At 34.7% G+C, this 24,491-nt stretch overlaps 1 protein-coding gene across 1 annotated transcript; it reads left to right on the top strand.

Moving 5' to 3' along the window:
- The first annotated feature begins 14,556 nt into the window (after positions 1-14,556).
- LOC139842043 (TMV resistance protein N-like) lies at positions 14,557-24,490 on the top strand. Its single transcript, XM_071832221.1, has 13 exons — positions 14,557-14,813; positions 15,312-15,967; positions 16,052-16,238; positions 17,338-17,420; positions 18,312-18,316; positions 18,607-18,712; positions 19,350-19,761; positions 20,337-21,123; positions 21,212-21,490; positions 21,601-21,882; positions 21,968-22,879; positions 22,988-23,360; positions 24,157-24,490. The coding sequence occupies exons 1-13, from the start codon at positions 14,557-14,559 to the stop codon at positions 24,477-24,479; spliced, it is 4,662 nt and encodes a 1,553-aa protein (XP_071688322.1). The 3' UTR covers positions 24,480-24,490.
- Position 24,491: the final 1 nt, after the last annotated feature.

Genomic DNA, 24,491 nt, shown 5'->3' with positions numbered 1-24,491 from the left:
TTATAACTACTGATTTTTACTAAATTACTTATATACATATATTAATATAGCTATATGTATAAATATTAATTATTTTACAAAATAAATATATGTAACATATAATCAAAGATATATAAATATATATATATATATATATATATATATATATATATATATATATATATATATATATATATATATATATATATATATATATATATATATATATATATATATATATATATATATATATATCTTCATTAGAATTGGGTTTGAGTATTATAAAATACTTAATAAATAAATACTATATAATTAATAGATGTAATTATGTGATTATATGTTTTAATATATATTACTGATATATGTTCGTGAATCCAAGGCCAATCCTACATTGTTCAGTATCGTCGTATGAATATTGTTACTACAAAATATCGTATTGTAAGTTTCATTTGCTCCCCTTTTAAATGCTTTTGCAATCTATATTTTTGGGACTGAGAATACATGCGTTGCTTTTATAACTGTTTTATGAAATAGACACAAGTACTTGAAACTACATTCTATGGTTGGATTATTATATCGGATATCACCCTTTTTAGCTTAGTAGCCTAAGAATTTGGGAATAAACCTCCAAATTGACGCGAATCCTGAAGATAGATCTATGGGCCTAACGAACCTCATTCATGTTATGGATGCTTTAGTACTTCGATTTTATATACAGATGAGTGTACCTGTATATTGGGGATATTCTAGATGCATTTGTTAATGTCGGTTATCAGGTGTTCACCATATGAATGATTTTTATCTCTATGCATGGGATATATATTTATGAGAAATGGAAATGAAAATCTTGTGGTCTATTAAAATGATGGAAATAAATATTGATGATAAACTAATGAACCCACCAACCTTTTAGTTGACACTTTTAAGCATGTTTATTCTCAGGTATGAAAGAAATCTTTCGCTGTGCCTTTGCTCATTTTAAAGATATTTCTTGGAGTCATTTATGGCATATTTCCAAAGACGTTGCATTCGAGTCGTTGAATTCATCAAGATTATTATTAAGTAAATGACAGATTAGGTGATTTATAGTTGGATATTATGAAATGGTATGCATACCTGTCAACTTTCGATATAATGAAAGTTTGTCTTTTAAAAAACGAATGCAATGTTTATAAAATGTATCATATAGAGGTCAAGTACCTCGCGATGTAATCATATGTTATTGTATTCGTCCTTATGGATTAGGACGGGTCATCTCATGTGGTATCAGAGCGGTGGTCTTAGCGAACCAGGTCTTTATTAGTGTGTTTAACTGATAGTCGTTAGGATGCATTAGTGAGTCTGGACTTCGACCGTGTCTGCATGTCCAAAGTTTTGCTTATCATTTTTGTCGGAAAATTGCCTGCTTATCATTTTTAGTCTAGACACATCTTATTGTATTGATTGCATGAATAGTGCATAGACAAAATTCATATCTTAGCATATCTGCTAATTCATATCTTAGCGTATCTGTTACTATAAACTTTTCCTGACATATTTCGTAAATTTCTCCGTAATCTACGAAATCTTTTGTTCTATATATATAGATATTCTATGTAATTAGAATACCATCCGATAGCCGAAAATCATTTCATACCGAAAAATCCTTTATTTGAAAGTACGAAATGGAACTCGCCACTAGTTCAAGTTCTTCGGAATCCGACAGCTATTCTGACATAGATGATCACCTAAGCTCCGAAAGCAGCGTCACCGGAATGAATCAACCAATCAGCCGCCATCAATTCTGGATGAATTGGGGATAGATTCGTAGTCGACTTAATGGAGACGCGAAGAAGGCGATCCCTTCCACCAACCGAATTCACCTCTTGGTGAAGAACCTGAATCACTTACCGGCGAACCTGTTCGAAACACCGTTTTCTCTCTCATTTCCAGAGTATCTCGCCATGATTATATCACAACTCAGATTCTAAACCTTATTCATTCGCTCATTCCTACCGACAATCATTCCGGAGTAATAAGTCAACGAGCTTCGCGCCCGAGTTGTAGCCTTGGAAAATATGTGCAAAATGTACGAGCTTTAGCAAAATCACCGACACCAACAGTACCACCAACATCAATACCAGTAACACCAACAACAACATCCACATTACACGCCTGAACATCACAATCTATACCTCAAGCATAATCATCGTTCTACATGACGTTTTACATCATTTATCTTCGTTCGACATGGCAATTGTGTAATCTCTAATGTTTTAGAGATTATGTATTCTTGTTCTAACGGTAAATCAAATGAGTTTAATATCATATTGACTCATTAAATCCATGATTACATATGAAGAAACTATATATGTATATATATTTTCATAAAGATTGTAATTAAAAACTCTTTCGTAGAAACTGTTAATGGTGAAAATATTTTAACGGGTAGGTAATACCCGAGGAATATTTAGATTTCACATTAATAAGTACACTGTACATTTTTTCAAATCTAATTCAACAGTCATTTACTATCCTATTTATAGCCACCGATATACGTATCCGTTCACCGCAGAATAACCATTTTCATTCAATTTCAGTTTGAGATTTTGATCTATCAGAATCCAACAAGTGGCATAATGAAGAAAACATTTGACAAAAATAAAATTTGTTAGAAACAAACAAATTAACTATGAGAAATTTTTTGTTAAGAATCCACGCTAACAATATCCTAGCTAACTGTTCCTAGCTAACTGTTAATTCCTTATTACATTTTATTATCGCAATTTATTTATCACAGTTTATTTATCGCAATTTATATTCTCGCAATTTTATTTATCGTCATTTAATTTCTGTTATTTATTTTACGCACTTTATTTATCGTCATTTAAATACTGTTATTTACGCATTTTAAATATCGGGACACATATACAATGTTTTGACATATCATATCGACGCATCTATATATATTATTTGGAATAACCATAGACACTCTATATGCGGTAATGATCGAGTTAGCTATACAGGGTTGAGGTTGATTCTATAATAATATATATACTTTGAGTTGTGATCGAGTCTGAGACATGTATATAATGGGTCACGACACGTATTAATTAATTCGAATATTATATATTAAACTATATATGAATTGTCGAACTACTAATTGTGGACTACTAACTGTGGACTAATAACATTGGACAGTTAAAATGAATTAAAATATTGATTATAACATATCAAACTAAAAATTTCTTCAAGTTTGCCACTTGATTTCATCTTAAACCTCATTTGTATCTTCACGATTACAATCTGCGTTCAAACCGTTCATGATTCTTGAAAACACCTCAATCAAGAGGATGAACCAACCGCACTTCACCTACGGAAGAAAAGATTGATGCATATAGTTATGCACCTGAAAAACTCTTGGAACCTGAGTAAACGTTTAACACGTATTTGTGCTAGCTCCTTTGGCGTTATTATTACCGAAAATAACTTTGCAATCCCTTTCCAAAGTAGCCAATTTTGTCACAGCTCCAGCAAGTCAACTTCGACTTTTCAGTCGGATTAGTCTTATTATAACCTTGATATATATGATTGCCTTTTCGTCATCATTACCAGGGAACCGTTTATATCCCAACACATTAGCAGTAAACTTACCAGTAACTTTATTGATCTTTGACTTTCAAAAAAATTATTATTTTTGTCGAAACCCCATCATATACTCATCCGCATCCGGTAACGAGAATTGCCATACCAATTACTGAGAATTAGCAATCAGTATTTTCAATCTCGCAGCATTTCTATATCAACAGTTATATGTATACATATAACATTTACATCTTAGAATTATGATCTTCCATTCTGAAATTCTGAAAAGCACCCAGTCTGCGAAGCGATACTCAGAATGTTGAAAAATCTGAATGAAGCAACAAAAACTTTAAACGATCTTAACAGTCAAAAGTTTGACAATAAAGATTAGCGTGTTGGCAAAGCTCAGAAAAAAAGAAAATTTGGTACTGAAAAACGGATTGAGCAAACCATGAAGGAGGCTGTGGACAAATCACAAAGACTAAACATTCCTTCAAAGAATCCAAATGATTCAGTATATGCTGAAGTCATTAACGAATACCTTACTCCTTACTCTAAAACCTTGCGGATAATATTCTTCATCATCCTCTGATCTTAGAAACTCTAAGATATCATCGTATCTTTCATTATAAATATCCTCGATATTTCTGAAGATATCTTCATAACTATTGTTATTCGAAACCATTTATCTCTTCGCGCTATCTGTGTTACATCATAAAAGAAACTATTTTACCTTCTAGATTCTGAAAAATTCGAATTTAAAATATGAATGCTTTTGAAATAGTGTTGGGAACTGAAGCATGAGTTAGTATAATATAATGACACTTGATTAACATGATTATATTACAGTAAGTCATGCTGAGTTTCTAATGGAACGTGATGATTCACAGATCATAACGTCATCATGTGCCATGTTACACGACTCTTACACTCTATCTAGTATATAAACATATCAAGAACATAATTTCTTGATAGTTCTATATTTTCTCTAGAATTCTGGTAATTTAACCAATCAAGATCGTGCTATTACAATATCTCTCTTAGAACATTAGCCATGTTCATTCGAAACTCCATACCTACGAATTCTGGACCATTATTCGCTTGACTTAAAGTCGAGAAGAGAAAACAAAAGTATGGAACTCCAAAATTTAAAGAAAATGAAGAGGGTGGATTTATAGTGAAATATCCGACAGACCAATCAAAACAGATTATCTCATTAACCAAAGAAGACCCTATTTCCTTAATTACCGGAGAATCAAATCTTATTACGAAGATTTTCTCTAAACCCCTTGAATTCCGGGAATCAACCGTGACTACGTCATCGGTTAATGCGAATTTGCATTTACTCATTTCACTATTTTGTCATAGCTTCACTCGTATGCTTCGAGTAATCGAATTATTTTATCTATATTACTCAGTGATAGTGAAACTCTATTTATCGACTCATATTCGTCATGAAAATATTTTTATTGTCAGTCATGACGACCTCGATCAAATTTCGGGAAGAAATTTCTTTAACGGGTAGGTACTGTGACGACCCGAAAATTTTCGATCAAATTTAAACTTAATCTTTATATGATTTTGACACGATAAGCAAAGTCTGAAATGTTGAGTCTCAAAATTTTTGAACTATTTTAACATAATCATTTACCCTGTGACTATTCCGACAATTCACGAACAACTATTTGTATATATATATATGAATATTATTCGTAAATATATAATAATATTAAATTTATTGTTTAAAAATATATAATTAGATTAATCATTTATGTAATAAAATTTGTTAATTAAAATGTATATATATATATATATATATATATATATATATATATATATATATATATATATATATGTATGTATGTATGTATATATGTATATATGTATATATATATATATATATATATGTATATATGTATATATATATGTATATATATATATATATATATAGTATATTGAAAATGAAAGATTTTGGACCTAATTAGTAAACGTCAGAAACATTCTGTTGATATTTCTTTAGTGTTCATATAGATCCAATACATGTTTATGAAGATTTAAAATAAAAGTTGAACTGTAAATCGATTACGAAGATTTTAGGTTTGATAAATATATTTTTTTACCTTTTTAGGTTAAATGTTAGTACTCCGTACATATTAAATGGAACAGAAAATAAATATAAGACGAACCTTTTTGATCAGGTTTCAAACAGTTAATGACCAGAATAAATAAATGGACTTAATTTAAAAATTTGAGATTTTTAGGAACACTTTTATATAATAACCATTTAGCAATGGACATGATACTTTTTCCGAGAAAAGTGTCGGCACTATAATCTAAAACTTAGGCCGCTATGTTCTCATCTACACGTTTAAATTTTTGTGAAATGTTAATTATTATTATTATTATATTTAAATATCAAGTCACTATCTAATCTCTACATTACATAACATATTGATTGATTACTGTATATGCAAGATTCCTAATTCATTATTGCTTTTGTTTTCAAACTTCTCCACTATCTCTTATTAATATATACATATATGTATTATTATAATTAAATTGGACTTATTCCATCTTTCTGTGCTATCTATCTATTCATTTATATTATCTATCTATTCGTTTATATATATACATAATACTTGCAAGGTCTAAATCATCACTCACTTGCAACTTAAATCCACTAGGCCATATTTCTTTCTCACCTAGTTCCACAACCGGGTTATTCTCTATCATCAAACCATCACCATAACCATACCACCATCGACCACACCTAGCATCTGCAACTCAAACCTTTGTTTCTGCTATTCGAATAACCCTAACAAAACTACCATCTCTCTCTCTCGCTCTCTTGTTGAAAAACCGCCATCAAACACCTCCATCAAACTACCACTGCTGCAACTTCTTCTTTGCAGCTACTGCTACTGCTCGAATGCTGCTGCTATGTAGTCTGTTTCTAATTCGCTGTTGTAAACAACCCACAAGATCAACAAAATTCCACTCAACAACCATAACCATTGAAACATACTATTGCTATATATATTTTTTTTCCTTTTTCGTGCTATTATCATCAAGCCGAACACACCACAACCCCACTCTAGACTACCTTCATCGATCTCTCAGATTGTTATAATCAAAGGCTGCTGCTCGTCGTTACTTCGAGCTACTATTCTTTTCTGCTCGCAATCCCAAAACACCACCTCGTCGACTTCAACCCAAACCGAAACCCACATGGGTGTTGTTGCTATTCGGTTGTTGCAAGCGGTTTGAATGGTCCAAGATCGCCACCTCCTTTGCTTCTTTCTTGCTACTTGTCAATCACCAAAATCACCATCGACAATTATAACCTGCAACCATTATATCTTTCTGTCTGATACAGCCCAAAATCGTTAACCACTTGTTTTTCCTGCTGCTGCTATTACGTTTTTAATTTTTCTGTTAAGCAGCCGCTATAAATTGAATATACAGTCGCATAAAAGATTACAACTCAACTTCTTTTACGTGTTCCTTCTTTCTGTTGTGGCCGGCAACCCTAAAACAAATAACCCCACCCATTCAACTTATTTAAAGGTATAAGTATTCCTAGTATAAACCGGGTCTAGTAACGGTGGATTAATTAATATCCAAGTGGAAGCATAAAGCTCAATTAATTGGGCTAACCATTTAGATCAATTCAAAATAAATGGGCCGTGAATTGTTGGACCACTGTTGGACTGCCATACTCTATTTCCTATTTGGGTCGAACCCCATTCTAAATGGGATAAATCATGAGTGTGATCTTATGATGAAACTGAATACGATGATTGTGTTCATTGAATATGAGGATCACGATTAGTTGATGATGTGATTAGGATAATAACATACAGTGAATTGATGCTATGATAATGGTGGTAATGATAAAAGATGATGATAATGTTAAATGATTATACGATGATGAAATGAATATTGAAGAAGAAGTAGCAGCGGAAATGATATGGGTTAAATAGAATTGGTGTAGGAATTAAAACAGAAATGTTTGAGCAGAGGGATTGATGGGCGTGTTATTAGGTTAGCGGGAGGTTGCGGGTTCAAACCCGGGCTTGGGCATTCTTTTATTTTTAAGGCTACTCCTTTGAGGTAGTTATTACTAATACTCTTATTATTATTATTTCATTATCATTATTATTGTTATTAATATTAATATTATTTATTATTGATTGTTATTAAGTAATTAGTATTATTACCAATATTAGAAATAAGATTATTAGTATTATTATTATAAGTATTATTATTATTAATAACATTATTATTATCATTATAACGAAATTACAACTTTTTAATTACTATTATTATTATTATCATTATTTTTAAAATGTGTATTATTATTATTATAACTACTGATTTTTACTAAATTACTTATATACATATATTAATATAGCTATATGTATAAATATTAATTATTTTACAAAATAAATATATGTAACATATAATCAAAGATATATAAAATAAATAATATATATATATATATATATATATATATATATATATATATATATATATATATATATATATATATATATCTTAATTAGCATTGGGTATGAGTATTATAAAATACTTAATAAATAAATACTATATAATTAATAGATGTAATTATGTGATTATATGTTTTAATATATATTACTGATATAGGTTCGTGAATCCAAGGCCAACCCTGCATTGTTCAGTATCGTCGTATGAATATCGTTACTACAAAATATCGTATTGTGAGTTTCATTTGCTCCCTTTTTAAATGCTTTTGCAATATATATTTTTGGGACTGAGAATACATGCGCTGCTTTTATAACTGTTTTATGAAATAGACACAAGTACTTGAAACTACATTCTATGGTTGGATTATTATACCGGATATCACCCTTTTTAGCTTGATAGCCTAAGAATTTGGGAACAGACCCCCAAATTGACGCGAATCCTGAAGATAGATCTATGGGGCTAACGAACCCCATCCATGTTATGGATGCTTTAGTACTTCGATTTTATATACAGATGAGTGTACCTGTATATTGGGGATATTCTAGATGCATTTGTTAATGTCGGTTACCAGGTGTTCATCATATGAATGATTTTTATCTCTATGCATGGGATATATATTTATGAGAAATGGAAATGAAAATCTTGTGGTCTATTAAAATGATGGAAATAAATATTGATGATAAACTAATGAACTCACCAACCTTTTGGTTGACACTTTTAAGCATGTTTATTCTCAGGTATGAAAGAAATCTTCCGCTGTGCCTTTGCTCATTTTAAAGATATTTCTTGGAGTCATTTATGGCATATTTCCAAAGACGTTGCATTCGAGTCGTTGAATTCATCAAGATTATTATTAAGTAAATGACAGATTAGGTGATTTATAGTTGGATATTATGAAATGGTATGCATACCTGTCAACTTTCGATATAATGAAAGTTTGTCTTTTAAAAAACGAATGCAATGTTTGTAAAATGTATCATATAGAGGTCAAGTACCTCGCGATGTAACCGTATGTTATTGTATTCGTCCTTATGGATTAGGACGGGTCGTCTCATGGTGGTAGGATGGAGGTGGTAGTGGGAGTTGAGTAGTGGTGACATAATTGTAATTAGGGGAAAATAAGTTAAATGACTCAGGTTGCGAGTTTTTTTCGCCGGAGTTTCCAGGAAAAGCTGGAGTTTTTTGGCCGGAAACCAAGTGGTCGGTTGCAGTAGGTTGGTGGTTGCTGTGAGCTGGTGGAGGTGGTTGATTGTTGCAGAGGTGGTGTGGTGGTAGGATGGAGGTGGTAGTGGGAGTTGAGTAGTGGTGGCATAATTGTAATTAGGGAAAAATAAGTTAAATGATGAAATTGCCCCTGTGAACAATAGCAAGTTCATCAAAATTAGTATTATTGATAATGATAATGATAATTAAATGGTTTTTAAATATATCACTTGTACATAAAGTATGGGCATTTGTACATTTGTATCACTTATTTCTCCTTCATCTGAACCCATAGTCTCATCCTCAAAAACCCTAAAAAAAAAAAAACAACAACAACGAAACCCAATACCACATGAGTGATGTATGGGGGAGGTGAGATGTAGACAATCCTTCTCCTATTCGAGAAATAGAGGACCAGTCATTTCTCCCACAGAAAGTAGAGAAAGTCATCCATCTCCTCATTCGACGGATAAAGGGATTGCTTCCGAGTGGACCTCCGGCCAAAAAGTAGGAATATTTTTTTAAATAGTAAAATAAAATTAAAAATAAAAATAAAGATAAAAATAAAAATAAAAATAAAAAATAAATAATAGAAATAAAAAGGAGGCGCCATGAAAATGGTAGAAATCAAATTTCCATGTGTTTAAAAGCCTGCCTGAAACATCAATTTAGGCTCTAAGCGGCAGTCAAGTCGTCACTTAAACGACGCTTGGTGTTGCCTCGAAAAATAAAGCCAAGGGACCTTGTAAACATTACTCGAAGGGTATGTCAGGTGGAAGTTGTTGCGCGAGCAAAGAGCCAACCACCCGTAACAAACCAGAACACCACTCGTGCACCTTTACGGTAGACATCCCCGAAGACACACAACTAAAAGAATACCAATCAAGCTCGGGAGCAAGGAAGGTCGTCCTCAGCCATAATGACCCCAAGATGCACCGAACGATGCGATACACACCCACACACACACCCACACACCCCCCACACACCCCCATAGATACATAAACCTATATCCATACCTACATACATCCGTGCAAACACATACCTACATACCTACATGAAACATACCTACGTACATACCTATACCAACAGAACAAACAAAACATACATACATACCTACCAAACAACCTAACATACATACATAGGCGAAAAATACATACCTAGACAAAGATACCTACATTACAAAGCCTGCATACATACAAAGACAAAAGGAACCTACATTAAAAAACCTACATACATACATCCCTAAACATACATACATACCATGCATACAAACAAACAGACAAACGAGCATACAAACACAAACATACAAAACCTACTCGTCCACAAGTAATAGTAGTAGTACCTAAAAATTATAGTAATGATAATAATAACAATAATAATAATAATAATACTACTAATAATAATAATAATAATAATAATAATGATAATAATAATGATAATAACAATACTAATACGAGTAGTAGTAAATAATAGATAATAGTATTAATATTAATATTAATAATACTAATAATATTAATAATTAATACTAATAATAACAGAGTTTATAGTCCGAACTTAGAGCTCTCGTCATCCGTGGTCGATTTCGCCGTCGGCCTCAACCGACGTTGGGATCGACGGTCGGTACGACACCGGCCCGACGTCGTGCTCGCCAGTGACTCAACGTGGGCGTACCGACGGTGGTTTTCAAGCTTAAAATTCGAACTTATATCCGTTATTACATCATCTTTTTCTTTTTTTTTCTTTATTCTTTTTGAACGCTCGTTGAAAGTCTAATATTTTACATACACGCTTCCTATAAACAATGACGGTGGTCATGTGTATTTGATTTAATTTTTAATGCCACCACCTAGCTACAGGTAGCTGATAGCTGGTGGCTTTTAGTTTTTAGCTGTTAGCTTGTAGCTGATAGCTGTTAGCTTTTTATATATATTTAATCGTTTGGCAGAATAGCTGAAACTATTAAAATAAGGAGTAAAATAATAAAAAGTTAAAAACTAAAAGCTAAACGCTAGTTCTAGTAACTTTTAGCTTTTTCCTTCTTCAAAAAACCTTAGGCTCTGTTTCAGAAGTTATTAATAAAAGAAATGAAATGAAGTGAAAGTGAATGAAAGGGAAGAGATTGAGATCTTTCTAATTTGGAAGGAAGTGTAGAAAAGAAAATTAGCCATAATAATCAATCCACTTCCTTTACCTTCTTTCCAACACAAAATTATTAATTTCTTTTATTTTCCTTCCATCTTATTTCCTTTCTGTTCAAAATAAGACTTTGGAACAAAGGTTTAAGCTATTCCAATCAAACATTTAAATGGAATTTTTTATTTGATATGAGTTATTTCATAAAAGATAAAACTAAAAAAAAAAAAAAAAGAAAAAAAAAAAAAAACCCTTGTTGCCGCCTACATCTTATTTATTTTTCAATATTTCCTATGAGTCAGTTTCTTCCATTTTCTTTCTTGATTTTTTCGTTCACACCAGAGTTTTGATTTCGGGCATTAATGTAAGGTAATCACAAAATGATCATTTCTGGAATCTAGTTTAAACCCTAATTTGATATAATCATGAAGGATTATTTCAATTCTTTATATGAGGTATTTCTTTAACCCTCAACTTCTTAATATACTTTCCAATGATCACAATAACTAGTGTGGCTATTAAAGGTTTACAAATTGACTTTGCTTCTGATCATCTAAAACATTTATGTGAATGCTACGTGATGCTGTTGTTGCGAGTGGTGTTAGATGGTGAGTATGCAAGTGCATGCAAGGTGTTCGATGAAATGTTCATAAGAAGATCTACATGGTATGGTTTCTCATTGACACTTTAACAAAGACTATATTTCGTACTCGATGCTAGTAAAGACTATATTAGGTACTCGGTAGTTATATTCTACTACTTTAGTTGTGCACCGTGCACTGAACAGTTTCTACCAGTTATAATTTGCTATTTGATTGTAGGACATAAGAGTGTTTGGATCTATTGATGATACATTTGGATGGAAAAGGTTTGTTTTCTATTTTGGTTAATTAGCTGTGTTTGTTTCTTATGTGTTTATACTTTCCAAGGGGTGATTTGTACATGTCCTGCATATTTTCGATGAAGATATGAATCATTGGAACGTGGTTTTAACTGAAGTATTCATTTGATCTTGAATAGTTTTTTTTTTTTTTTTTTTTTGTCGAAAGAAGGTACATTACTCCGATGGTACAGTCTCTCATAAGATAAGTGTGTATGCCCCTAGTGTTACTGATTAATTGAGATTATTAATATTTCTCACCTCTTTATCTAGCTATTTAACAAACCTGGAGTAAATTACTCACGTAACTTTTGATTTCGGAATCTTGATCACATTCTGGATAAAGTTTAAAAAATTGAACAAACAGCGTCCGGTTTGTTAATGTGTGTAGGCTTCGGTAGTTTAAGCTCAAGAAAAAACGGGCCAGGAGTTTACTTGGTGACCAAGTTAGGGTTTGGCCAACCCTAATTGTTTGGGCCGTTTTTATTGAGGGTCCTAAGTCTATATATAGTCTCTCAATTGTACTTGTAAATCATCACCTCCAAATTAATGATACTCTCTAGTTCCAAAGTGGTTGTAGGTTTCACATCGAAACTGAACCACTATAATTCTCGTGTTCTTTTCTTTTTTCTGTGTTTATTATTCGGCTATTGTGTTTTGTGATTATTAGGGTTTCTACTCTGATTAGGCAGATTAAGCCATAACAACTGGTATCTAGAGCTCAGGTTCTAACCCTAGCCGTCAATCATAGCTGTTGCTGTTACAGATCCAGTCGCTGCTGCTGTTGTTGCTGTTTTTACAGATCAGATTGCAGATCAGGTTGCAGGTGCTAAACCCTAGCCGCCACCAGACTCTGCTGATCAACTCTAGCCGCCACCACACTCTGCTGATCAACTCTAGCCGCCACCAGACTCTACTGTTACAGATCAGATTGCAGGTGCTAAACCCTAGCCGCCACCAGACTCTGCTGATCAACCCTAGCCGCCATCAGACTCTGCTGTTACAGATCCAGATCAACCCTAGCCGTCACCAGACTCACCAGACTCTGCTGTTACAGATTTACTGCTACTGTTACAGATCAGATTGCTGTTGACCTCAGATCCAATAATTTTTTTTCTTTCTCAATGGCAGAAGAAGGAAGGATTAAAATCGATAAGTTTGATGGGCAAGATTTTGGGTGGTGGAAGATGCAGGTTGAAGACTTGTTATGTCAGAAGGATTTGATTGATGCTTTGAGTGAGAATAAACCAGAAAAATTTAAAGACGATGAATGGAAGACGCTTGACAGGAAAGCCCTAGCTGTTGTCAGGCTCACACTGACAAAAAGTGTTGCCTTTAATATTGTGAATGAAACCACTACACATGGTTTGATGAAGACCTTATCGAATATGTATGAGAAGCCGTCTGCTTCAAATAAGGTGTTTTTGATCAGACAGTTGGTAAACACCAGGTTGAAAGAAGGTGCTTCGGTAACAAACCATATCAATAACTTCAACAATATTATCTCTCGATTATTGTCTGTTGATATCAAGTTTGATGACGAAGTTAAAGCTCTTTTGTTATTATCTTCATTACCTGAAAGCTGGTCAGGTTCAGTCACAGCTATCAGTGGATCCACAGAGTCCTCAAAGCTAAAGTTTGAGAGCATTCGTGATTTTATTCTTGGAGAAGATATAAGAAGAAAGAGTTCAGGAGAACCATCAGGAAACTTGCTGAGCACAGAAGAGAGGGGTAGGAGAAAAGGCAGAAGTAACACCACCAGGGGCAGGTCAAAGTCAAGAAGGAGGAGTGTGTCGAGAACGAGGAATGATATTAAATGTTGGAATTGTCAGGAGACTGGACACTTCCGAAACTAGTGCACTAAGCCAGTAACATCATCAAAGCCAAAGGAAGTTAATGTTGTAGTTGCAACAGATGATTATGATAACGTCCTTGTTTGCTGCATTGAGAATACAATTGATGCATGGGTTATGGATTCAGGAGCATCGTTTCATGCTACCCCAAGTCCACATTTGATGAAGAATCTACGAACAGGTAACCTTGGTAAAGTTCGTTTGGCTAATGATCATTGTCTTGACATTACAGGGATTGAAGACTTAGAGCTGAAGACCTCTTTGGGCACTAATTGGACCTTGGAAAATGTCCGAGTTATTCCTGGCCTAAAGAAAAAACTAATCTCTGTTGGACAGCTTGATGATTAAGGATATAGTGTGTTATTTGGTGAAGGTCAGTGGAAAGTAATAAAGGGGAACTTAGTAATAGCCAAGGGTAAGAAGAGAGGCACTCTTTATATGGCAGAAGTTCCAGCTGATGAAGTAAATACAGTTTCCAATGATCGAAGCTTAACCAGTCAGTGGAACCAACGTTTAGGTCACATGAGTGACAAAGGAATGAAAATGCTAGTGTCTAATGGTAAAATTCCTGGTCTAAAGAGAGTTGAATCGGACTTTTGCGAGTCATGTGTTCTAGGAAAGAAGAAGAAGGTCACCTTTGCAAAAGCAGGCAGAACTTTAAAGGCTCAGAAGTTGGAGCTAGTACACACGGATGTGTTCGGGCCTACTCCTGTTTCTTCATTGGGAGGAGCACGCTATTATGTTACTTTCATTGACGATTCAACACGCAAGGTATGGGTTTACTTTCTTAAAAATAAATCTGATGTATTTGAAGCTTTTAAGAAATGGAAATCTGCTGTTGAATTATCTTGTGATTTGAAGGTAAAATGCTTGAAGTCGGATAATGGAGGAGAATACATCAGCACCGAATTCGTTAACTATTGTGCTGATCATGGTATTCGGATGATCAAGACGGTTCCAGGTACTCCACAGCAAAACGGAGTTGCAGAAAGAATGAATCGCACTTTAAATGAGAGAGCACGTAGCATGAGACTTAATTGTGGGATACCAAAGACTCTATGGGCTGATGCAGTAAGCACTGCCGCTTATTTGATCAACCGTTCTCCATCAACTCCGCTTGATTTCAAAATACCCGAAGAAGAATGGAGAGGTAAAGCAATCAGTTATGAGCATCTAAAAATCTTTGGGTGCAGTGCATATGATATTAATAAAGATGGTGACAAACTTGATGCAAAAGCAAAGAAGTACGTGTTCATTGGTTATGGAGGAGACGACATGGGTTACAGGTTATGGGATAACAAGGGAAAACATGTTATCAGAAGTAAACATCCCACCTTCAATGAAGCAGAATTGTACAAGGATTTCAACTCAACAACAAAAGAAAAAGAATCAGTTGAATTTGAGGTTGACACAGAGACAACTAGAGAAGATGAAAGGGAAACTCCAGAGGATGAAACTGAAGTTCCAGTGGGAGTTCCTAACAGTGAAAGCTCGGAGTCTGATCACGAGCAGACTTCAGATAGTGGGAGCTCAGAGTCTGATGATGAGCAGACCCCACAGTCCCCACCACAATCTGACCAGTCCAATTGGGTCAGGAGATCTACACGAGTCACAAGACAGCCAGTTAGGTTTAGCCCAACAGTTAACTATCTTCTTTTGACAGAAAATGGGGAACCAGAAAGTTATTCTGAGGCAATGAAGGTGAAAGATTCGTTCCAGTGGGAGCAGGCTATGAAAAGCGAGATGGAATCTTTATTGAAAAATCAAACTTGGAGGTTAACCAAGTTACCACCAGGAAAAAGGGTCTTACAGAATAAATGGGTTTTCAGAGTCAAAGATGAAGGGGATGGTTCTAAACGATACAAAGCAAGATTAGTTGTTAAAGGATTTCAACAAAAGAAAGGAGTCGACTATGCTGAAATCTTTTCTCCAGTAGTGAAGATGACGACTATCAGATTGGTTCTAAGTATGGTTGCAACCGAGAAGTTACACTTAGAACAGTTGGATGTTAAAACAGCCTTCCTGCATGGCGACATTGAAGAAGACATTTACATGTCTCAACCAGAGGGGTTTCGTGTCAAAGGAAAGGAGAGTCTTGTGTGTAATCTAAAGAGAAGCTTGTATGGTTTGAAACAAGCTCCCAGACAGTGGTACTTGAAATTTGATAATTTCATGGAGAAGACAGGATTCGTGAGAAGTTCTACATATCATTGCTGTTATTTGAAGAAGTTCAAGAGCTCCTATATTATATTGCTTCTTTATGTCGATGATATGTTAATTGCAGGTTCTGATATGGTTGAAATACGCAATTTGAAGAAGCAATTATCTAGAGAATTTGAAATGAAGGATCTCGGGCCAGCTAAGCAGATTCTCGGTATGAGTATATGCAGGAATAAAGATGGGTCAGTTTCTTTATCTCAAGAAAAGTATATTCGCAAGGTTCTTGAAAAGTTCAGAATGAATGGTGAGTCTACAAAGCCAAGAAACACGCCGTTGGGAAGTCATCTAAAGCTTTCTAAACATCAGTCTCCTAAAACTGAAGTAGAAAAAGCAGAAATGGCTAAGGTTCCTTATGCATCCGCAGTGGGTAGTCTAATGTACGCTATGGTGTGTACAAGACCTGATATAGCACATGCAGTTGGGATGGTTAGTCGCTTTATGTCAGCTCCGGGGAAAGAACATTGGGAAGCAGTGAAGTGGATACTGCGGTATTTAAAGGGTACTCCCAAAGTTGGGTTATGTTTCAAGGGCAGGGATACTACTCTCAGGGGTTATTCTGATGCAGATCTGGGTAGATGCAATAATACCTTCAAGAGCACCACCGGGTATGTATTCACTATAGGAGGAACAGCAGTGAGTTGGATGTCTAGGCTTCAAAAGAGCGTGGCTCTATCTACTACTGAAGCAGAATACATGGCCTTGACTGAAGCCAGTAAAGAACTAGTGTGGTTGAAGACATTCATGAAAGAACTGGGCAGCAAACAGACAGAATTTGTCTTATATTGTGATAATGAGAGCGCAATCAAGTTAGCAAAGAATCCAGTCTATCATGCTAAGACGAAGCACATTGGCATGAAGTATCACTTTATCAGAGAACGGATAAGCAAAGGAACATTTAATCTGGAGAGCATTCCAGGTTCAAAGAATCCAGCAGATATGTTCACCAAACCAGTAACGCTGGATAAGTTGAAGTTGTGCATAGCTTCAACTGGCCTTCAGGAACATTGAAGAGAAGGCAGGAACTAGAGAGAGAAGAGACGAGCTAGGTCTTGCATTGCAGAAGTACAAGAGTGCAGATCGATGTATTCGAAGCCTCCAAGTGGGAGATTGTTAATGTGTGTAGGCTTCGGTAGTTTAAGCCCAAGAAAAAAGGGGCCAGGAGTTTACTTGGTGACCAAGTTAGGGTTTGGCCAACCCTAATTGTTTCGGCCGTTTTTATTGAGGGTCCTAAGTCTATATATAGTCTCTCAATTGTACTTGTAAATCATCACCTCCAAATTAATAATACTCTCTAGTTCCAAAGTGGATGTAGGTTTCACATCGAAACTTAACCACTATAATTCTCGTGTTCTTTTCTTTTTTCTGTGTTTATTATTCGGCTATTGTGTTTTGTGATTATTAGGGTTTCTACTCTGATTAGGCAGATTAAGCCATAACACGGTTCGCCCGACACCCTCCCAAGATAGTTGTGGCCGTCTTGACCGGTGACACCCACCCATTTTCAACCTTTATTTGTACCAAGCCTTGGTTTGTATTTGTTTCTACTACATCTATCATGTATCCATATTAATGTACCTACTATTTATGGCTTAACATTTCAGTTTTGTCCATACAGATATATCCATATTTTATTTTTAGGTTACCTGAAAAATGTTACTGTCTAATAATCGATGTTGCTGAATGAACCTTTAATATATATTTTATAAACATTATTATTATGGTACCTTTGCTTCTAAATCAAATGGCCTGGGTTTCAGATATTCATCAATAACAAGTCTACTCAATTATACCCATCAAGGATAAAAACATCACTTAATCATCTATTTTGAATATGTATATAACTCCTAGAAGTTCACTTAATGGCGTTTCAAATTGTAACTATGTTTTTAGAAAGTTTTATTGAAGGATTATAATGGAATCGGATGACAGATATTGTATATTTTTTGAATATGTTACTTTGTTATCTGTATCAGTATCAGTATCTATCTTTCATACACTTTTTGTATTTTTATTTTTTGAAAAACTGTGATTTCATGGTTCATGAAATGAAACTAGTTTCTATCAAAAATTCATTGTTTAGTGCAATTAATTTTTTTTTGTTGAAGGTTTTGATTTTTTCATATTTTATATAGCTGGATCGTACATAATCATAGTGAGCTTTAGAGATGACGCCATATGAATCAACATCATCATTTTTATTAAGAGTTCTAAAAGGTTATGATGTAATCATATTTATAGTATGTACGTAATCATAATAATGAGCTGTAGACTGTAGAGACGATGTCGTATGAATCATCATCAGCATCATCTTCAATAAGAGTTTCAAAAGGTTATGATGTTTTTTTAAGCTTTCGAGGGGAGGACACTCGTACTGGTTTCTGTTAAAATACAATGCAAATTTAGAATAATATGGAATTAGTAAATGTATATGGGTAAAATAACTAGATATTAATATGTATAAGAAAATATCTAGATATTAGAATATGAGAGAAAAATCTAGAAATTGAAATGTAAAAGAAAAATCTAGATATTTGTAGGTTGTAGAAATATCTAGAGATTTATATATCCATGGAAATATCTAGGTTCTAGAATGTTCCATGGAGTAGTATAAATATGGGAGGAGATTTCATTTGTGTGTGTGAAGTTGTGAGAGTGAAATAAGAAGTGAGTTGTGAAGAAGAGAAGAAGAGTGTGAGTTAGCGAAAGTAGAGAAAATAAAGCTTGTAAGTAATATTGTAATTGTAATTTAATATAAGTGTTTTTGTTAAGTTTCCCGATCAAGCCTTAGTTTGTGTTTAAGTTCTTAGTGCACTTTTGTTGTTCTTATTATATGGTCGGCTCTGCCGCCTAAGTAATACATGGTCGGTTATACCGCCTAAATATATATGGTCGACACTGTCGCCTAAGTACATTGTGCACTAAGGATTTATAAAATTAAAGGCTAACTAACGTCAAAGTGTTGGTGTAGTGTAGTCTAGATCCTCTATAGTGGTGTGTTGGGCTCGTCGAAGCTTCCAACAGTTTCACTAGCCATTTGTACGATGCTTTAATCCGAAAATGCATTAGAACCTACCAAGATGATAAGTCACTTGAAATTGGGAATGTTATTGCTCCTGAGCTCCTACGGGCTATAGAAGCATCAAAATTTGCCATAGTGGTTTTATCGCCCAATTTTGCAACATCAAAATGGTGTTTGGAGGAAATTGTTAATATTGTTAATTGTATGGAGCTAGGCAAGCTGGTTGTTATTCCTGTTTTTTACCATGTGTCTCCCACGGATGTATGCCATCAGAGCGACTGTTACGTACAATGCTTCACTAATCATGAACAAAATCCTGAAATTCCACCTCAGAAGGTGGAAACGTGGAAAGCGGCTTTCAAAAAGTTGGGGGCTATCTCGGGACTGCACGTGACACAAGATAGGTAGTTGTTTAATTACTCCTTTTCTTATTACATCAAAATCTTGGGACTATCTGTGAATGGTTCGGACACACTTTTTGTTGTTCATGACCAATTGTCCTTATGAAGTTACAAACAAACGCGTTGAATGCTGAGTGATTCATCATTTCTTGCTGAATCATTCCATTCAGCTGTCAACAAACACAACCTTAATTTGCTATGTAGTTAATGGAATGTAGGATCTTATAGTATTTAAAACATTGTTATTTCTCTAATCAGCTGTACAAAGGATTCTGTAGTTTGCTATGGAGTACTTGTTTTTGAATCTCAACATTTGGCAAATCGCTTTAATTAACCTCTCTTTTGTATTGTGAAAAGTCATGTTAATTGAAGTTAAAGTGACAGAAATCAAAAGAAGAGAAATGAAACAGCTATATGAGTAATTGAATTAGTGGACATATATAATTGATGACCTTGGATGTCATTTCATTTCATAGTTTATAGTCCCTCCATCAAATTAGATAACAGTAAAGAATCCTTTGATTCAACTAGCACTATCCTTTCATCCACCAATCTTATGTCTATCTATATATCTGCAGGAAAGAATCAGAAGTTGTAAATGAAATTGTAAAGAAAATCCTTACGGACATGCAAGCTCTGGTACCAAAGTCTCTTCCTGATGGTCTGGTGGGAATTGAATCACGATTAAATGAGGTGAAGAAAATTCTGATTATGGAATCTTCTGACGTTCGTTTTATAAGGATTTGCGGGATGAGTGGAGTTGGGAAGACTACTCTTGCTGAAGTTGTCTATGAGGCAGTTCAAATGGAATTTCAAGAAAGTAGCTTTATTGAAAACATCAAAGATATTTCTAAGGAACGTAATACAGATTTATGCAAGCTCCAGCAAAAACTCCTTGATGATATTTTGAAAGGGGAAAGTGTACCTGTAAAAACTGTTAGGCATGGCCAAACTTTGTTGAAGACCAAGCTACGTGATTTGAAGGTTATAATTGTGTTGGATGATGTAAATCATGCAGACCAATTAACTTATTTGGCTGGTGGGCGTGAATGTTTTGGAAATGGCAGCAGAGTTATTATAACCACAACAAACACAGACTTGCTGAATCCACATAGAATAAATGCAACATATGTATGTGAAGAATTGGAAGATGATGAAGCTCTTAATCTCTTTTGTCAGTCAGCATTTGGAGGACATCCTACAAAACGTTATGAGAACTTGTCGAAAGATATTGTGAAGCTTGCTTGTGGTCTTCCATTAGCTCTTAATGCTTACGGTTCTCTATTACGTACCAAAGAAGAAAGTTATTGGAAAGAGTTTTTGAACAAATTGCAAGAAAATGCACATGAAGAAGTGTTTGGAAGAGTTTTTGAACAAATTGCAAGAAAATGCACATGAAGAAGTGTTTGAAAGGCTTGAAATATGTTATGCTAGGCTAGGTAAAAATGAACAGGATACATTCAGATATATCGCGTGTTTCTTGAAAGGGAGAGACAAAAATTTGGTAAAGGATATACTAACAGATATTGGTTTGTATCCTGAGTGCGGAATCACTGATCTCATCAACAAGTTTCTTATAACTTTAAATCATGATGATAGTGTTTGGATGCATGATCTTCTCCAACAAATGTGTTGGGAAATTCTTCGTAAGGACTCGGAGAGAGACTATGGAAAGTACGTTGCAATTAAGCGTCGCCAAGATATTGTAGATATCCTCTCATCCAAACCAAAGGTTCTATAATGCGTTACCATATATTTTTTTTAGAATATATGCAACACTATGGCACTTTGAAGTTTGTAACACATATTCTTGTCTTGCTCATCTGTCTCTGTTTATACCAGGGGATGAGAGTAATTGAAATCATTAACCAGGAGCCATATAAGGCTGAAGAGGAAGTTTGCTTTGATGATCCTACATGTTTCTCAAAGATGACGAAACTCAGATTTCTCAGGATTAGTAATATACGATTCTCTCAAGGTCTTAACTATCTTTCCAATGATCTACGGATTCTGGAATGGTATAGATGTTCTTTGAAGTCCTTTCCTTCAACTTTTGCACCCAAACACATTTTTGAACTTGATATGCGTTGTAGCCATCTTGAAACACTTTGGGAGAAAGATCTGGTAAGAATGGTCATCCTACTTAATACGTGTTTATATAGAGTATAAAAAAGCTAGAAAATATGAAAGTTTTCTTCTCATTCTACAGGATCTGCCTAATTTGAGATCCGTTAACCTCAGTTTCTCTCCGAATTTGATCAAAATTCCAAACTTGACATCAACCCCGAAACTACGTGTATTAAATCTTGAAGGCTGCGTGAAACTCAGAGCGCTACATGAATCGGTTCTTGTTCATAAAAGGCTACGATACATGAATCTGAAAGGGTGTGGGCTTCTTGAAAGCCTTGGTGGATGCAATATGGAAATGGACGCTCTCGAGGCACTACATTTATCTGGCTGCTGTAATCTCAAGTATATTCCTGAATTTGGACTGAACATGAAATGCTTGGAGCATCTGTATGTTGATGGAACCAACGTCAAGAAATTGCCAGAAAGTTTGGGGAAGATGTGTAATTTGAGAAAATTTGATGTGAGTGAAACTTCAATAGAAGAGATACCCTCTTCCATATATCAGCTGAAGAGGTTAAGATTCCTACGTGTTCATAGATGCATGCTTTTATCCCACAACAGAGGTTTTCTGTATACAAATCTGGATACAGTATCGTATATACGAGAAGTTGATCTAAGTTACTGTAATCTATCGGCAGTTCCTGAGGGTATTGGTTTGTTATGCCGCATAGTAAAGTTGGATCTTTCCGGAAATGATTTTGTTTTACTGCCAGCAAGTATCAGTCTCCTTTCAAATCTTAAATTGCTTAATCTGAATAACTGCAAGAGGCTTCAGTCATTACCGAAGCTTTCCATAGTAAATGAGGAGACGCTCTATGGACTTGAGATCAGATTTAATTACTATATTTCAGGAGAAGCGGTAGACTTTTCTAGGTTTCATGCCTCAAGCGACAATGGTAGTCCAACGGTGTCATGTTTGAACTGCCCTAGACTGGCTGAGAACGAAAGCGGTCGTTATCTGGTGGACAAAATATTAAATAGTTATCTTCAGGTCTCCTTCTGTCTCTCTCTTCTCTCTGTGTGTGCGCGCATGCACACACACACACACACACACAAATTTTGAACCATTAGTAATAGACTCAACTTTTTCTTTAAACAGTTACGAACGAAATACTGGATTACACCAGCAGCAGTATTTGAGATAGTTGGCACAGGAAGCAAGATTCCATCAAGCTTCAAGCTAATGACATCTGGCGAAAATGTGATTCTTGAAGGCCCATGGATTGGGGTGGCTATATGTGCTGTTATTGCTGTCCACCAAATTGTTGTTTTTATGGACGCCAATTACACGGTAACAGTTCATATCCATGTTGGGGAAAAACATTGGATGATTCCAGTTCCCATAAACTTTTTGATGGCAAGGGTGGAGAACCAATTGGTAGTCTACTGGACAGTTACTGATGACTATCAAAGAATTGTAGATTTGACCCAACAAAATAACTTCCGATTCTCATTTAGCGTGGGGCCAGGAGGTGAGTAAAATCTGTAGATATATAATTTGAAACATCTAAACACGTAATGTCAGACAATATACTTGAGTGAAAACTATCTAGGTTGTCAAACACATCCAATAACATCAGTTAGTTGCAATCAACAATAATTCTTACTCCGTATCAAATCAAATAATTAATAATATACAATTATCCTTTGTTTGAGGTTGTCCCTCTAAGTGAAGTTGAGGATATTAGCATACTGACAAGTTAGTTAAAACTCGTATTATGAAACTAAAAACCCGAATCATAGCAAGAAAAAGAGATGCAAATTAATGGTCCTCTACGGCATCTTGATCCTCTTTTTCGACGTACAAGAACTTCAAACCGTTCTAATATTGCAGAGTAAATTTGTGCTTAACGTGCATGTCAAACCCTCTATTCATAGTTTTGGGTCTTCTTATGCACAATGTGGGTATCTTAATCAGCACCGGGGCACTCACACAGTTGATTATAGTTGATGTCACTTAACCTCCAAGTTAGGTTTAATCGTACTTAACCTAAAGTTGAAGTAATTAGAGTTTAAAGTTAGATAAGAGTTGTATTTTTATGCGTTCAAGTCAATTACATAGGGGTCTCACCCCATAAATGCTGCTTAACCATCCTGGGGACAGTGAGACTTGATAACTTATTATTATATAAAACATGGTTCGAAAAGGTTAAGATCGGCCTTTGGTCTGAACTTTCTTTATTTTAATATTGAGAAATAGAAATGTTAAATGAGTAGTACATAATTTATTGATTTATGATGTAAGGCCTTTAAATCAATTTGATGCAGATGGTAATGTGGAGGTTACAAAGTTTGGAGTTCGTTTTATACGTGAGGGAGACACATTTGAACCGAAACGACATGAAGATTCTACTAGTATGGTGGCACTCCAAGAAGTGCAAGGGTATATACGTGCTTGTGAAGCTGATATTGACCGCTGTCCCCGTCATTCGGCCATCCACGACCACACCATCATGACGACAAAATTCCTTCACGACTATGGAAAACAACAATATTCCTTGGATGACATCCATAAAATCCTTAAATGTGTAACAGAAATCACCCAACAAGTTTTTGGTGAATACAAGGAAGAGTGGAGACACTCAGAGTGAGTTACATTGGTT

The sequence above is a fragment of the Rutidosis leptorrhynchoides genome, chromosome 4, assembly GCF_046630445.1.
Source record: "Rutidosis leptorrhynchoides isolate AG116_Rl617_1_P2 chromosome 4, CSIRO_AGI_Rlap_v1, whole genome shotgun sequence".
Lineage (NCBI taxonomy): Eukaryota > Viridiplantae > Streptophyta > Magnoliopsida > Asterales > Asteraceae > Rutidosis > Rutidosis leptorrhynchoides.
This window is presented reverse-complemented; position numbering and strand designations above follow the sequence as displayed.